General features: G+C 33.2%; 1 protein-coding gene across 3 annotated transcripts in view; it reads left to right on the plus strand.

The window, feature by feature from the left end:
* The window catches only part of LOC106642958 (protein-lysine N-methyltransferase SMYD4), a 316,248-nt gene that overhangs the window by 125,652 nt on the left and 171,690 nt on the right, over window positions 1-18,906 (plus strand). For all 3 annotated transcript variants that reach the window (XM_089594980.1, XM_089594982.1, XM_089594981.1), the window contains exons 8-9: window positions 5,376-5,488; window positions 6,398-6,695. In XM_089594980.1, coding sequence (XP_089451106.1) covers window positions 5,376-5,488; window positions 6,398-6,695 — 411 coding nt within the window. The remainder of the gene's footprint in view (window positions 1-5,375; window positions 5,489-6,397; window positions 6,696-18,906) is intronic.

An 18,906-nucleotide genomic window follows, 5' to 3' on the forward strand; every position in this document is an offset into this window, starting at 1 on the left:
AAATGAATATTAGTTACTAATTTTGAAATTTTGAATGAGTTTTATAAAAATAAAGATTTATTAGTTTGTTCAATTATCATTCTTCTATTACCGTTTGTCACTGGGAGAATCTGACGAAAATCACCTAGAAAAATAATTAACTTTCTTCGAAAATATTTTTTAGTATTACATAAATCTCTTAACGTTCTGTCTCATATTTCCGATGCTCTTTTAAGAATCATTAAAGCCTCATCCCAAATAATTAAATCAACTTCTCTAAATTTTTTTTATCTAGCTCAAATTCCTAAAATGCACTCTCTATATTATTAAGATCCAAAGGAAGTCCAAAACTTCTATGACTGGTCATCCCTTTTGGAAGCAAAATTAATGGTATGTCACTTGACATGATTTATTTATTTTGAGAAATAAAAAATAAATCAACGTTTAATATAAATAAGTTTTCCCTGACCCTCCAGGACCATCCATAAAGAAAATTTTTTTTTTTAGTTCGCAAACAATATGAAGTACATTTCTCTGGTCATTATTCAAACTTTTATACATCGAGTTAAACATTTCTTTACTGAAACGTAGTTCATCATCCATATCTTCTTTTTTACTCTCCATTTTTTTAGCGTAGGTAAATCAAAGCATCCACATGATTCATCTTCTCATTCTAAAATTTGGTTAATATGTAAAAGACTTAAATTGTCTTTATTATAAGGTAAACCCTTCGTTAAAAATTCTTTGTATTTATTTTATATTTTATCATCATAAACGTTTTCTGAAATTAAAAACCAAGCAAAAAATTGTCGTAATTGATATGGAAACATAACAGCAATTGTTTCTTGAAAAATATCATCGATTTTTTCATCATTGTCTATTAAACCTATTGCAATTGCAGTATCTTTAAAAGTTTTATAAGTGATCCCTTTATATGTTCTCATGTTTTTAATCAATGTCGAACCAGTCACTTTATTTTAAACAAATTTAAAAAAAAATCTTTCATGATCTTTTGGAGATTTCAACTTTAATCGACCAGTTGCAATATTTTTTTCTACATTTTTCCTGTTAGATTAATTTTTAGTTCTTAATTACTATTTGAATTTCCATATGTTTAAATATCATTGTTCGAGAAATTAATTATAACGTAAGCATGTTATAAATCTGAAAAGCTTTTAGTTTCAATACTTGTACCACAAGTTCCATTTTTTGACATTATGTTAATATATTTATTACTACTTTTCACATTTTGATAATATTTGTTTCTCTCTATAAGTTAATAATAATTCTGCTATTTATTTACAATATTATTGATTACTAAGAAACGAGCTTCCATGTGGAAATCTTCGTCACTATACAGAAAATAAGAAAAAGTTCTGAATAAACAATTACCGTCCCCTGTTACGCTAACTTTTATATTGTTAATTTAAAAAAAAAAAAAAACATTTAGTTTGGCAGAAATATAATCGCTTATACAAAAACACTAAATATATTACTTACGAAATATTAATAAATTGATGCTTCTTGTAATCAAAGAAACAGAAATGGATCATTTAATAATGGATCGGTCAATTGGCTTAGTAACTCTTGTCCATGTTTTATTGAGTGCTTTTATTCGAAAAGGGTTATAATAATCTGGTTAGGAAACTGGGCTAGGATGACGGTATGGTAGTATCTTTCGTACTTTCTGCGTTTGCATAGTACACAGTAACGTTAATAACACTGTATCGTTAAGCATAAAATTTTTCAATCATTTTTTTTATCAATCAATTATAATAATGATTTATACTGTAGCAGATGAAAAATCTTTATTTGTATTATCATTTTACATATGTAATTGGAGCGAGATCTTATAGGGGATTTGTTTGTCTTACACAATGGTGTGAAATAAAGCTTTAGATATCAAGCCAATAGTAGATTACCTTTATTTTTCTAAAAAAAATTTGAAATCTATTAAACTCCACACACAAAGATCCCAAGGATAAGAGTCAAGCTACCCGCAGCTGGCTTTTCATCATCAAGAACAACAATAAGGAATAACTGGAAATTTTACCACTGGCCCTCTTCAGGGCCGTTATAAGTATTTACGTTTCCTACTTAACCATAAATCTCGTCGGTTTTTTAAGGGCCATCTAAGTCTAAACTACCTCGCTAACAACTGCAGTTGTATTACCATTTCTGGAAACAATTCGTCAACTAAAATTCTATGTAAAGCCGGCCACTATTAAACCAAGTCAGTCATTTACTGGCAAACGTCACAAGTAGAGGTATTTGTAGCAAGACCGGAAACCCCGGTGACCGACGACCCTATATTACCCTCTCGACTCTAAGCATTTAACCAGGAATCACCTATCTTCTCCAAGATCTGCGCTAGGAGAACTTAACAGCTATGAAAGAAAAATAAACTTGAGCCAACAGGACAGTCTCCAACGGTGAAGCATCACGAACCAATCTTTTTACCCTAGATCATTAAAACAACTCAGTCTACAAAAAAAAGGTTTTTTAGATACCAACGTCTTTAACGTTTTATCAGGAGACGTTGGCAAAGAGCTCTACAACTAGATCTGAAGCTCAAAAAGATGTAGTTTTTCTCCTGATAAGTGTGGTGCTACTGTTATGTTTAAAGTATGGGGTTAACCGTTTTATTTTAATGTTATTCGTGGGTCTCTTAGGATTCAGCTCATGAGCTTTATATAATTTTTTTTAGTGAAGTAAATATGATTATTTAAATAATATGCGTGATTTAATCATTGTTTAATTTTTAATTTTTTTATTAAAACAATTCAAAACAGGTATTCTCTTAGATACAGACCATTTACATCACTTCACATTTTTTGATATTATTTATATTACTGATGAAAGACTTACATCTATCACTGACTGTTGTCACTGCTGCTTTAGAGTTTCCTAATGCCTCGTGAAGTCATTCTCATCGATTATTTATACTACACGAATGAGTTCGTGGCCTATAAGGGGTTGCGATTTCTGCCTTCTCTGCTATGGACAGAACTACTTTCGGTGGGCCTCTTTCATTGTACCTCGCTCCTTAGCGTAATCTGATATTATTGATATTCTTGAACTGCACCGGAGTTGCGTCAGCCAACACATTATGCCTTACGTGTATAAGGTACTTGCTAGTCGCAGGAGTCGAAAGTAAACTTAAACTTTAGAGGATAGGGGCATACGTAAAAAGAGCAATTTTTCCTCTTGATGGTGAGTTTTTATAGCGTTAAAGCGAGTAAAAGAGGCCTTTGGTTTAATTAGGTCAACCAATAAGCGATGTTCTTGCAGATTGCGTTGGCAGCAAAACAGTAGGGCACGATGATGTTACATGTTATGATTTCGTATATTAGTAAATAACAATACAACAGTACTAATAGCGTTTTTCTGACTAGTGCAATTGAGTTTTTTGGATCAGTGATGATGAAAGCTTGCATCAGTAATATAAGAACGCCAAATACAAGTTCAATTGTGACAGCAAGTTTACAAATTTCAAAATTAATTCTTCTGGGGATTTTATAATCCATTTTGAATATTATGAAATAGTGTGTCAATTACAAATTTTCAAATTGGTGTTATTAGAAGTGGACAATCAATGCGCAAGTAAATTATTCATTCACACATACAATACGATTTATTCTTTTACACATATAATACTATTTTAATACATACGTGCATTCTTACAAGGAGGCTGGCTATACCATATGTCAGCATATTATTGAACAATCACCTCAAAGCTATTACACACACGCATATAAATGACGTATGAGCTCCTTTTGTCACATGATCTTGCTTTATATTCACAATACGTCTTATCTAAATTTGTTGGATCGATAGCTTTTAGTTATAATATAATTTGTATCAGCTTGGGATGTAACACTTTAATAACAGGCCAGAGAAGATGACCCTGATGTGTAAGTAAAGGCATTTACATTTGCTGGAAATCTTAGTCAAGAAAGAGTTTACTTAAGAAGCTCACTGATCCTTTTCAGGGTTGTCGGACGTTGAACTACCTTGCCAACAAACATATTACAACCTAATAAACTTAAAAAAAATGGCCTTTAGGGCTTACAAAAGTCTTAACTATGCTAAAAGTCGCAAGAAGTCGAATTGGAAGGAAAACTTTTAATGCATCTAATGAATACAATTTTAGGCGTCAAGAAAATAATGCTGTACATTTATAGAGATTAAAGCATCATGAAAATGAATAAATAAAGACTTTATGAAGTAAGAGGTCAGCTTTTTACTATAACTGTCATAGTCATCTCTTAAATCTTCCAGATTTTTAAAAAGGTAGAATATTTATTTGTATTTCTGTGGCTATAAAAAATCTGGAGATCAAGCTCCAGGACTTTGTTGCTGTGGTAATAAGGTTGTGAGATAAGAGAAAACAATTTTTTTAAATTATGTATTTTTTGTGAGATTTAAATCTTTACAGCCTAAAAAAATTGCCCTGTTCATAGATTATACGGGAGAAACTGCAAATCAACTTTTTTTTAAGGCCAATCGTTATTTTTGGGCATAAGGAATGCACGATACTTTTCATAATTATATTTTTTCCCACTTCCTACAGTTTTTTACCAAACCAAGTAAACTGTACGGATTCCGAACAAATATGTTTTTAATAAAAAAATTTTTGTTTTGAGAAGTGTCAGAATTAGATGTAAAATTTTTGACCCAAAATGTTTTACATTGCATGTCAAAGTACTACGGTGTTTTATTTAGTGAGTCGCATGTGAAGCCGACGGGGGGCTGCTAGTATTTGTATAATTCTTTCAAAAATGACCTTAAAAAATATTTTAAAAAATCATGTAAGTATCGCGTATTCTATAGTATCTAGGAAATTGGATATTATTGTAATCTCTGCATTTTATTATGTGCTGTAAAGAGTATAAACCAACAAGTTAAGTTATTTTAGTTAAAGTTTTATAATTCTGGCAGAATTTTTTATTTTTAGTAGCATGTTGATCTGCATCAATAAGTTATTATTTACCTTGCCGCGAAGCTTATAAACATATCCCATGAGTGCTAAATTAAAAAAAATTTTGATTAAACGTTTGAAATATACATGTCTTATTTACGTTATTCTACTGAATTTTTTTCCATACTTATCAGTGAACCTATTGAATAGTATAAAAAAAAGAAAAATTTTAATTTAATTACTTATGCTTACAGAAAAAAGTATATTTTCTTATTTTTTAACAACTTCAGTACGTTATTTTCCATTAAATACTATTACAATTCCTGAAGCATCGTCTGCCTTCTATACTTTCCTCTTACTATTCGCTTACTGCTTGAGAAAACTTTTCAAGAAGTGTACAAAACCATTGCAATGCTTTAATTTTTATTGTTATATTAACATGAATATTACTTAATTGTTATCGTTTTATTACTAGGTCCTCATTATAGAAAAATGAAAAAACAAGAAAGGCACGAAGCTTTGGAGAAACAATACTGCTTTGTATGTGATTGTAAAGCATGTACTCATCCCTTGTTACAAAATTTTTGTGTAAGTATTTATGATACATCTCAACTAATGTTTGCCTTAATAAAATAATCTCTTACCATATCGACGGCTTGGTAAAAAAGAAAACAAACTCAAAAAATTAGTGAAAAAAGAGATAACTAAAATTTTGGTTGAAAAAGAATACAGATTTTGATTAAAGAAGCATCCAAATCTGGAGTAAAAATTTTCATCCAGTTTTGTCGTGGCAGCACTAGAACTCTCAATATAGGTTGACCTTTCTAAATGAACAAAGATTTCTTAATCATCAAATATTAAAAAAAAAAAAAATTTATGTCGTAACAAAGCAAACTATTCCTAATTAATTATGTACTATACTAGTCTGCTGCGATCATATGAGGGAGAGAAAATTTAAGGTACGTACATTAGTACCCATGCAACTATAACGTACAATAAGAATAAGTATGGTAAGTAAAATCAATAATCGGGACGTAATTCAGTTCAAATGTTATTAAAAAAGTTAAAAAAAAAAATTTTTTTCATATTCAAACATTAAGTTAAATAGAACGTTTTTGTTAACTTCAAATAATACATATTTTTTGTAAGCTTCAGTACAAGCAGTTGTTTCAATCTTTCATTTTTTCTACTCTTAATACACTAAACACACTAATACACTTTTTCTGAAATATTTGATGATTTAAAAATCTTTAACCACTTAAGTATATCTATAAAGTAAATATTAGTGCTTCCACGACAAAACTTGATAAAAGAATATAACTCCCGAGTTAACTACTCCTTTAACCCTAATATGGGTTGACTACTTTTTCAACCCATATTTGAGTTGGCTCTTTTGTGACTAATTTTCTGAGTTGGTTTTGTCTTTTACCAAACCATCGATATGAACATTTATTTGACTGCTTATCAAAATAAAGATACAATTGCTAATTTTCACAGGATAGATTTCGAAGCTTACGTTGCAAGGAGTGTAATGGTCCTCTTAAAGAGGAAAAAAATGTACTAACATGTTTGGATTGCAAGTTGCCTTTCCATTTAAATTTTGAAATTTTACAAGAATTAAAGGAAGCTAATGTTTTTTATAAAATAGCTCAGGATTACATAGAAAAAAATAATTTAAAAATGGCTTTGGAAAAAGCAAAGTATTGTTTAGATATCAGAAAGAAACACTTATTCCGGCTTCATGAGGATGTTACTCTAACTTATGATCTAATAAGTAAAATATTAGCTATCTCAGGTACGCAAATTGATAAGTATATTTTAACGTAAAAAGCAATAAGTACCAGTATTCACAATATTTTATATCGGCTTGCCATTAAGGCTGTGGCGATAAATTTTTTGAAGTGAAACTTCTTATGTTAGGCTGTTAACAGCTGCGTGAGAGGAAATGCATTACGAAAAAAAGTAGCCACCCACTCTGAAGCCCAAGTCCTTTCCTCAAGCTTCTCTCTTACACACTTACTCCCGCTCTCTCTCTCTCTCTCTCTCTCTCTTGCATGTATACTACGCGCTCCCTTCCCCTCACGCTGCTACTATATCTATACATACATATATTATGGGTTTGTATATGTTTCTACGCTACGACTGAGCTGATGCGTTTGCTCAAGCTAAGATACAGGTAAGTAGAAAAAAAAAAAAGAGAAGAACAACTGCTGTACAGTGAGGATACCTTAATTCGTTTGAAAATTTAAATACCCCGTGAAATGAATTAAGTAACACTTAGGGTAAGATTACATGAACTCGTCTAACCCTTAGGGTACTTTTACTAAAGACAAATAATACCTATGTAAATTGTTTGTGTATATAAATATATATATATATATATATATATATATATATATATATACACTAGTGGGGCTTCGCCCCTCTGTGCGCTCCGCGCGCTAACACCCTACTGTTCTAACTAAAAAGGAGAGTCTTCAAATTTCATCTATAAGTGAGGAGAGGTTTGTGCCCAGAATTTCGTGAGGAAGAAAAGTTTTTGATCTACATCGTTAAGCATTAGTTATATATAAATCGGTAAATTTTCACACCACCAAAAAGGTACTATTGTGGTACGTTAAGAGTTTTTTTTAGAACTCTCCGTTATGCTTGGAGAAAAAAGATATGCATTATTTTTTTATTGATTACATTCTAAACAACGAAAAGTTTTAATTACTTTTAACACATAAAAATTGTTAAAATTTTATATATGTTAGATGTATATTTGGCGCTCGTAACTGAATTCTAACGCATGCGCAATAGCAAGAAGACGAGACGCCGTGACGCTGCACTTCAGCGTCTAATACCTATAGTTTACTCACTCTCGCGCAGTCAGTCAGTCTGTCGATACGCACTCCCTGCTTTTCGTATTTTCCTTTTGATTTGATCTTGCTTTATTTCAGTTCAGCTTACGATTGTATCCTTGATTGTAAAGACTAAAGATAGCATACACTGAAGATAGTGAGAATAAACGTGTCCGTGTTTTATAATAAAAACGACAGTGTTGTACATTTTATTGCCCGATCACATACCCACACATCCATACTGCTAACAGGTTATGGGCCTTAAAAGTGTAGTGTGGTTGTGTATTCAAGACCTCCGCTAGCCGCCATTTTTTTCTCTGTGATCGAGCCCATCTCGCGTTTGCTCGCATTTTTTTTGCCCTTCACGTTTTCTTGCATCCCTTTTCTTACAGGCCATCGACGAGGTGGCGTAGAGATTGACATCAGCCACTGGTGAGACCGAGCAGATCTGGGAGGTGACAGCTGGCGGGGCGAGAGGGATTGTGAGGGATTTACGGAAGAAAGAAAGTAAGTAGCCGATAATGATGCTTATGATGTCTTTGTCAGTCATTATGTTGACGTAATGTGTTTTATTTTTTGATGGTTCGAAACCGAAATTGCATGAGAGTGGTAATAATATATGTTATAGATATGATGGGTATGACAGTGGATGGGATTTGTGAAGCGTTTTATAAAGCTAGTATTCTGTAATTCTCAGGGGTCAAGAGTCGGCACGTGTTTCTCCTCGCGTGAGGCAGGCTTGCATTGGGGTACGAGGATTTTAATTTAGCTGCTACAGCTATAGCTACCGCTGAGGGGGACGCCTCAAAGCGGGGAGAGGGACTTTCGTTTCGGCCATGACTTGCGTTCGGTCAGACCGAGCGTATGTATTCCTCTCAGTAGGCTTGGTAGCTGATGGCGTGCACAGAGCAGCCATCTTAGATAGACTTGTTTACTTTTCTAAGTCTCCGTACAGTGCGGCCTCGATCCTCTCCGTGGATTTTCACGCTCAGACTAGAGGTAAATGCCGACTCAAACCAAAATGCAGAAATTTAAAATTTCTAACTTTGGTGTAATACGCGTCAGCACATCGTAATTACAGGCATACGATTGTGCTCGATTGCATTGGAATTGTGCTGCTATTGTGTATGACTATAGACATGTTACGTTTGCATGTTTAAGTCATCTGATGTATCTCGTCCTATGAGTAGTGCGCATGCATTGAGCTCGTGTGTGCGTGCTTGCTCATGTTTCCCGGTGACACAAATAGGGTTAAAATGGTCACTGGGAAGTAATATATATAACTTGATCTGAGTTATTATAAGAGATATAAGTGACGATTACGATACAGGAGATCAGTTTAACTTAATGGAAAAACCTGGAGGTATAATTTACACTATTCCTTAACACAAGCAGCACATTCCAGTTAAATGTTTTTTAGATAGATTAAAGATAGAAGATTTGAATACAATAAGTCACGTGCAAACAAAATTTAAGATAGACATAAACAAAGGGAACCTTTAACAAGATAGCAACTTAAAGATTTGAGAGATGGAAAAATAAATTTGATTGATACGTCATCTAAAGATAAGAATAAAGATTTGAGAGATAGAAAAATAAATTTGATGAATACCTCATGTAAAGATAAGAATAAAGATTTGAGAGATAGAAAAATAAATTTGATTGATACGTCATCTAAAGGTAAGAATAAAGATTTGAGAGATAGAAAAATAAATTCGATTGATACCTCATCTAAAGACAAGAATAAAGATTTGAGAGATAGAGAAATAAATTTGATTGATACCTCATCTAAAAACAAGAATGAAGATTTGAGAGATAGAAAAATAAATTTGATTAATACCTCATGTTAAGATAAGAATGAAGATTTGAGAGATAAAAAAATAAGTTTGATCCATACCTTATCAAGATAGCAAATTAATGATGTAAAAATGGAAAGATAGTTTTGATGATACCTCAACTAAAAATAGCAAAGATTTGAAAATAGAAAGATAGACTTGATTGATACAAGATTATTTTAACAGGAAAGCAAATTAAAGCTCAGCAAAATAGAAAGATATATTTAATTAATACACGATTATTCTAACAAGATATCACACTGAATATTTGAGAAAAAAAAAAAAAAAAAAAAAAAAAAGATAGATTTGATTTTGATTAATAAGCCCGAATAAGTGATAGAAAATAATAAAAAAAAAAAAAAAATTAAAAAAAAAAAAAAAAAAGATTTGATTAATACATAAACTATGGATAGCATGTTAAAGATCTGAACGATAGAAAAGATAATTTAAAGAAACAGATAGATAATTTGCACAAGAAAATGGCAAGCAGTAATAATGATCTTAAGATAGAATTGACTAAAGGAGCCAGGAGCCCACAAGAAAGATATTTAGGGGATTCAAAAGTTGACTAAAGATAGAGAGCAGACTTTAAATTTAATACTAGATAGATTATCCTTAGATTATTAAAACAGAGTATTTTTTTTAATTATCCTACGGTAATAGTGCAAAAATTAATGATACGAAAAGAAGTGATATACAGATGAAGGCGTATCAAATATACAACAAAATTCACACTGTTAGATTTGATCCCGCAAAGCAAAGTGATATTAAATTTTGCGAATTCCTCGATAGATTAAGATGAATTTTGAATGGATTTTGATAGATTTCAAACTTGTTAGTAAAACTCAGAGTTTTCTTGAAGATGAGAAAAGAGATAACTTTTACCATAAGATTGTCAATAAAGTACCAGATGTGAAAATTGCAGATTCTAATAGACTGTTTACAGCGAGAATGGCTTGTCCTATAAATATTTAAGTGAAGTGTAAAGAAGGTTAAAGTAATATAGAATTGCTTGGATTTAATGCATCGAGTAGTATGTTTGTTGTTGGACCCGAAACTTTGCTCTCTACGCGCACGGAGGAAACCAAAAATATATGAAAGAAAATTGTTTACATGCGTGAATAAAAATCCCTCCGTGAACTTGAGAGCGGAGGGAGAAAGGTGGGTTTCGGGTCGTAATAACAAAGACAAAATGGTCCTAGATAGAGTGATATGCGCCAATATGCTCGCTGGAAACTTGACGTCGCTTCGTCAGCTTGTTAATAGATGCATATGTATCTATTTAGATAACCTTAAGATAGATATATTTGACCCACGCTCTAACGAGACGTTAATTTCCGATGCCTACAGAGTCTTCATTGGATAGTGGAACTAGTGCAAGATGGTCAGAGTACAAGCAACAACAAGAAGCGTAAAGAAATTATAGATTGCTTAATAATAGAATGTGTCTCTGCGGCAATGGCTGAGAAGGTTCAGGAAGTCAGTACCAATTATAGTAAGAGCTGACCTATAATCCCAAATAATGGATCTGAAAAAGATTGTTTAGATACCGCTCAACAAAATGAGTTTGAGAAAACCATTGAAGATAGAAAAATTAATGATAGTAAAGAACTAATGATCGGTGAGATTTCAGAGGCTTAAAGTCCCTTAAATAAAGGTATAAAATACTTAAAAGAAATAGCAGAGCCATGCTCTGAAACGCAAGATTCGGGCATTTATCGTTGGAATATCTTTAGGATTGCAAAGAAAGTTTTTGGACAATAAAGATTTGAATAACTCTGTGCACGATCACTTCATTGCAATGTGCAAGGTGTGTCATATTGCTAAAATTTAAAGATTGCCTTTGAACACTAGAAGAGAGAGGGCATCGAAACAACTCATCCTAAAAGATTCAATTTCATGATAGTATACACAGACGACTACTTAATATTGACGATGGCATACCCTGTGAAAGTGAAAAGTAAAACAAGAAATTGTATGGACAAATTTGCGACCAGCGCACGAAATCTACTGGACTTTAATGCAAAGATGTGCTATTACAGAACTGACCAAGACACAGAGTTTGCAGGAGGTCGAACAGTGGAAATTCTCCAGAGATTGGGAGCTGAGTCTCAACTGGTCTGTCCAGACAATCTTCTATACAATGGCGTTTCAGAACGAATCAATCGCACATTGCAGGACAAAGTGTGAACCTACATATATGACTCAAGGTTTAGGGAGAACATGTTGGATCTATCCTTAGGTGCTGCAGTATATACATATAATCACACACCACACCTGTCCAACAAAATAACAGCTCCCTTAGGAAATTTTACCCCCAATTTAAAGATAGAAATAAATCAAATAAGATTTGGTTGTGTGACCTTTATTAAGATACAGAGGAACACTGGAACCAAATACAGCCCACAAGGTATACGAGTAGTACTGGTTGGCTATACTGCTACCGGCTACATTTTTCTAAGACCAGAGGATGCAAATTTTATGAGGCTCTGGGTGTAAGATTTCATGAAAGACTTGTATTTAGAAATGTCTGGAGAAATGATAAAATAGCAAACTGAAATAATCATAAGACAGACATTAAATAAGATGAATGGTTCTTCAAGTTTAGCAAAGATAGTATAGTAAAGATAGAAGATACTTGGATTATTATTAGAAACGGAGGGAGAACAAGGAGTCAAGATAAAATGAGGACGATCGAGGAAGAATAAAGAGCTTGTTCAAGAAAACTTCAAAGCAATCTACGAAAAATTGGAATCGATGCATAAAATCAAGTATGGAAAATTGTAGACAGGCCAACTATGAATGTTGAAGAAAGCAAGCCCAACATCATAGATTCCAGACGAGTCCTAAAGAAGAAGATAGACGAAGATGGGAACCACGACGTTTAAAGTGAGGTTGGTGTGATCTGTGGGTTTAAAGATAGGAATAAGTACGACTTGCAAGAGACTTACGCTTCTGTATCTGGGTTGGCTCTTGTGAGATCGGTAATATCAACTTTTAATAAATTTAACTTAGAAACTTGTCTGCTGGATGTCAAGACAGCATTTATGAATGTTTCAATCAAGAAAGAAATAAATATAGAATTTCCTGAAGGTATGCTTGACGAAGATTAACTTAAGAAAAATAAAGTATGTAATCTAGAAAACCCTTTATAGACTCAAGATCAGCTTGAAGAAATGGAACGAGTGTTTTCGTATGGTGCTGCACTGAAACTAGTATCACAAACGCACACCAGTAAAACTTGCCTTTACGCATGGAAAGAAAAAGTTAGCCTTTTAATCTTGATTCCATATGAAGATGATATCATGATAGCAAGAAATTGATAAGTAAATCAAAAGAAATTAAGATTGGTCTGCAGTCTGACTTTGAGATATCAGATTCTGGCGAGGTTGGCACTTTCCTAGTTATCACAGTAAAAAGAGATAGAAAACATAATTCAATTTCACTTACGCAAACACCATACTTCGACAAAGTTCTGGAAAGGTTTGGATTTACCGACTCAAAACCACAAAGAACATCAATGTTGACAAATCAAGCCCTGAATCGGCAAAGAAAATAAGACAGAGAAGAATCGGAAGAGACTGGAGAACTAAACAAAACTAAAACTGAAGAAAATGTACCTCACAGAGAAGCAGTTGGAAGCCTGCTGTATCTGGCTAACACAGTCAGACCAGACATTTTGCACTCTGTGAATGTATTAAGCAGACACTAAATCTGCCCAACTGTTGACTAGAAAATGGTCAAACGAGTCCTTCAATATCTACAACTTACCAGAACTCTGGGATTAACCTACAGAAGCCGGAAAAATAAGCTGGAAGTCTTTTCAGATGCGAGTTTGGCAGACTGTAAAGGCTCAATTACGACAGGTGGATACTCATAAGATTGTATTGCCATACAGTTGCTTGGAAGACGAGAAAACAGAGTTACGTTGCAATCTCAACCTGCGCCGCAGAATACGTGGCGATGTGTGATGCAAGGCAGGAGCTGATAGGATTGGAACACTCAATCAGCTTAATGCTGTCATACATTCTGTTGCATGCGGACCTTTGGTGTGATAACAAAGCCGCCGCAGCAAGTGCTAAGATGGTGGCAAAAGACTCAGACACATGACCGAGATCAATGCTCACTATGTTAAGGAATGTGTATCCCGAGAAAAAATAATCGTTAAATGGATTCCATTCAAGGAACAACTAGGAGACATTTTTACAAAACCCCTGCCGTTTTAACTGTATGAAAGACTAATGAAAGAAATTTTGAATGTTAATCAGTGTTAATTGCATGATAATTAAACTTGAACTTGAGATAGTAAAATTAATGAATTGATAATAGATAGATAATGATAGTAGACATGCCGGTTAATGTATTTTTCTGTGTATGTTTTAGCTTTTCGCAATCAACCCTAATGAGTGATCAAGAAGCCGACGTGCTCCACATCTTCAGCTGATTGCTTATTCATTTGAATACGATTACTCAGTGTTAATATCCCAATATGTCTTTCCTTTTTTTCATTTTATATTGTTTTGTTAGATTTAGATACGAACGGGAGGGAGTGTTAGATGTATATTTGGCGCTCGTAACTGAATTCTAACGCATGTGCAATAGCAAGAAGACGAGACGCCGTGACGCTGCACTTCAGCGTCTAATACCTATAGTTTACTCACTCTCGCGCAGTCAGTCAGTCTGTCGATACGCACTCCCTGCTTTTCGTATTTTCCTTTTGATTTGATCTTGCTTTATTTCAGTTCAGCTTACGATTGTATCCTTGATTGTAAAGACTAAAGATAGCATACACTGAAGATAGTGAGAATAAACGTGTCCGTGTTTTATAATAAAAACGACAGTGTTGTACATTTTATTGCCCGATCACATACCTACACATCCATACTGCTAACAATATAACATACACTTTATATTATTTTTGTTACTATAATGCATTCTATATTTTATTGATTGACATGAGTGCTTGGAAAAACTTTTCCTTTTTCAGATTCAATGACAAATATAAAAGTGATTTCTTTACAGTATTCATCACTGTAAATTAAAAAAATCGTTTGTACTTTGTACTATTAAAATTTAATTTGAAATCAAACTAATTATTTTTTAAATTTTTTTAAATAAAAAATATAAAAGTTAGCGTAAAAGGGGACGGAAATTGTTTATTCAGAACTTTTTCTTATTGTCTTTATAGTGACGAAGATTTCCACATGGAAGCTCGTTTCTTAGTAATCAATAATATTGTAAATAAATAGCAGAATTATTATGAATTTATAGAAGGGAAGAAATATTATCAAAATGTAAAAAGTAGTAATAAATATATTAACATAATGTCAAAAAATGAAACTTATGGTACAAGTATTGGAACTAAAAGCTTTTCAGATTTATAACATGCTTACGTTATAATTAATTTCTCGAACAATGATATTTAAACATATGAAAATTCAAATAGTATTTGAGAACTAAAAATTAATCTAACAGGAAAAATGTAGGAAAAAATATTGCAATTGGTCGATTAAACATGAAATCTCTAAAAGATCATGAAAGATTTTTTTTTAATTTGTTTAAAATAAGGTAACTGGTTTGACATCGTTCAAAGACATGAGAACATATAAAGGGATAACTTATAAAACTTTTAAAGATACTGCAATTGCAATGGGTTTAATAGACAATGATGAAAAAATCGATGATATTTTTCAAGAAACAATTGCTGTTATGTTTCCATATCAATTGCGACAATTTTTTGCTTAGTTATTAATTTCAGAAAACGTTTGAGATGATAAAATATGGAATAAATACAAAGAATTTTTAACAAAGGGTTTACCTTATAATTAAGACAATTTAGGTCTTTTACATATCAACCAAATTTTAGAATCAGAAGATAAATTATGTGGATGCTTCAATTTACCTACGCTGAAAAAAATGGAGGGTAAAAAAGAAGATATAGATAATGAACTACGTTTCAGTAAAGAAATGTTTAACTCGACGTATAAAGGTTTGAGTAATGACCAGAAAAATGTATTTCATATTGTTTGCGAACAAAAAAAAAAATTTTCTCTATAGATGGTCTTGGAGGGTCAGGATAAACTTACTAATATAAAACGTCAATTTATTTTTTATTTCTCAAAATAAAAAAATCATGTCCACGGCATGGACTGGCACAGCATTCATTTTGCTTCTAAAGGGGATGACCTGTCATAAAACTTTCAAACTTGCTATAGATTTTAATAGTGTTGAGAGTGCATTTTTAGAAATTTGAGTCAGATAAAAAAAAATTAAGAGAAATTAATTGAATTATTTGCGATGAGGCTTTAATGATTCTAAAAAAAGCTTTGGAAATTGTAGACAGAACGTTAAGAGATTTATGTATTACTGAAAAATATTTTAAAAGAAAGTTAATTTTTTTTCTAGGTGATTTTCGTCAGATTCTCCCAGTGATAAAAAACGTAATAGAAAATTACACTGGATCTTACTAATACATCTTTATTTTTATGGAACTCATTTCAAATTTTTAAATTCGTAATCAATATTCGTTCTGGCATAAAAAAATTTTTTAAATTGTTATATTAAAAAATGGGGAAGGGGAAATTAAAAACTTTCAACATTCCTAAGAATTGCATTTCAAATAATGTATATTCTCAAATATTCTCTAATATCTACAATTGTTCGATGAATAGTGTTGTACGTACATCGCATAACGAAATACCTCTTATTTGAATAATGAAATTCTTAAAAAATTTACTGTAGAAATTAACACTTACTATCTTACTAATATATAAAGCAAAGTCGCTAAAACCGTTGTAATCGCTAACCGCGAAGACTATTGAACCGATTTTGCTGAAATTTTGCACACTGATTCATGACACATCCTAGAAGGTTTTAGTATGGTTTTTATTTTGAAAAATTTAATAACAAAAGTAATAAATAAGCTCAAAGTTTTGCAAAAACACGCCAGCTTTTCACTTTAGTTCAGCAGGATCCGCTAGGTGGTGTCGGCATGAAATCGAAGCTACCTGCAACATTATTAAATAAGTGTGGTTATAACAGGCCGGAGCGTTGCAGAAATTCATGCAATCGTCTACTCGCAATTTATCGAGCTGCATCGAGAACGTAGATGATCGTCGTGCAGCTAGGTATCCCGGTTACCGATGACGCTTTTCTCCAATGAGTAAGTAGTGTAGGCCTACTATCCTGAACCTCCAGGATTGACGAGAGCCACCCATAAAAAATGTAGTATAACCGATGACATCTCTGGCGGAATACCCGGACACGTGTCTAGCCAGAGCATATCCTGCTCTAACCCTTCTGAGTTATATGGCTGTACCACAATCTGGCCTGGTGCCGCCATAGAATTTTATACTACAAATGTTAGCCAGAGAAAACAGCTCTGAGAGGTATGGGCAGCCATAACGGCTTCCTTCTCAGTGGTCGTGTTCCCAATGGCATCCCCACATTCTCCCAACTAACGATGAGTGGTTGGTGATCCGGAGAACAACCCGAAGACGAAATGTTTTTTGATCAACGGCGTACGTCTCTCATGTACGGTCTCCGTCCACAAAGACTCCCTGAGTAAGAGTCAAGCTAATCGCATCTGGCTCTCCATCATCAAGAATAGTAATAAGGAATGACTGGAAATTTTACCACTGGCCCTTTTCAGGGCCATTGTAAGCATTTACGTTCCCTACTTAACCATCAATCTCATCGGTTCTTTTAGGGGCCACCTAAGTTTAAACTAACTTGCTAACAAATACATTTTTACTACCATTTGTGGAAGCGATTCGTCGACTAAAAGACTATATGTTAACTAAAGACGGCCACTATAAAACCAAGACAGTTATTTACTGGCAGTCGTCACGAGCAGAGTTGTTCGTCGCAAGGCTGTGAACCCCGGTGACCGACGACCCTATGTTACCTTCTCGACTCTAAGCATTCAACCAGGAATCACCGATCCTCTTCAAGGTCTGCTTTAGGCAAACTTAGCAGCTATGAAGGAAAAAAAACTTAAGCTAACGGGACAGTCTCCAATGGGCAAGTGTCACAAACCAATCTCTCCACCTTAAATTACCAAAACAACTGAGGCTGCAAAAAAAGGTGCTTTAGACACCAACGTCTTCAGAGTTATACCGGGAGACGTTGGAAAAGATCTCTACAACTAGCTCCAAAGCTTCGAACTTTGTAATTTTTCTACGGATCGGTCTGGGTCTTTGACAGCAGGCCAGAGGATATCACCCTGAGGTATCCAGGCAGTCACTATTGCTGTAAGCTTTAGTCGGGAAAGAGTTTACTTAAGAAGCCCACCGGTCTTTTTCAGGGCAATCGGACGTCGAACTACCTTGCCAACGAATATATTAGAACGTAACAAAGTGACAGAAAATAGCCTTTAAGGGTCATAAAAGTCGCAAAAGGGTGAATTGGAAGGAAAACTTTAAATGTATATAATAAATACAATCTTAGGCCTCAAGAAACTGACGCAGAAAATTTATCGAGATCGGAACAGCAGCCTTAAAATCGACAAATAAAGAATCCATTACTTGAGAGATCAGCTTTTCATTTTACCCTCACAGTAATCTCTTAAATCTTTAAAAATTTAATTTCAGATTTTTAAATAAGAAGAAAATTTATTTGTACTTTTGTAGCAATGAAAAATATAGAGATTAAGCTCCAGGACTTTGTTGCTCTGGTAATGAAGTTGTGAGATAAGAGAAAAAACGTTTTTTTTAATATGTTTTTGGGAGTTTAAAATCCGAACATCTTAAGAAAATGGCCCTTTTCGTAATTTACACGGGAGAAGCTGCAAATAAACCGCTCTTTATGGCCAACGATTATTTTATAGTATAAGGAACGCACGGTACTTTTAAGCATAATTATATGTTTTTTAATTTTTACAGCCAAAGAAACTGTATGAATTGCAAACAAACAAGTTTTTAGTAAGAAGATTTTTGTTTTAAAAAGTGCCAGGAATAAACGTTTTATTTCTGACTGAAAACGTGTCTCATTACATGTCAACACACTACGGTGTTACGTTTAGTGAGTCTCGGGTGAAGCCAAGACGGGGAACTGCTAGTAGTATAGATAACGCAACTTATAAAGGGGTTGATAAATCAGACAATAATATTTATTTAAATTTTCCGGTGGAAATGTTGAACAATATTCGTAAAGAATTACCACCTCATGAACTAAATCTAAAAATTGATACAATAGTGATGTTACTGAGAAATTTAAGTATATCAGATAGACTCTGTAATGGAACACGTTTACGAATCACAAAATTATTACAGTATAATATAGAAGGAGAAATAATCACTCGAGAGAATATTGAAAATAGAGTCTCCAC

The sequence above is a fragment of the Copidosoma floridanum genome, unplaced genomic scaffold, assembly GCF_036245765.1.
Source record: "Copidosoma floridanum isolate Cflo_tuat_1 unplaced genomic scaffold, Cflo_Japanese_pri ptg000022l, whole genome shotgun sequence".
Taxonomy (NCBI): domain Eukaryota; kingdom Metazoa; phylum Arthropoda; class Insecta; order Hymenoptera; family Encyrtidae; genus Copidosoma; species Copidosoma floridanum.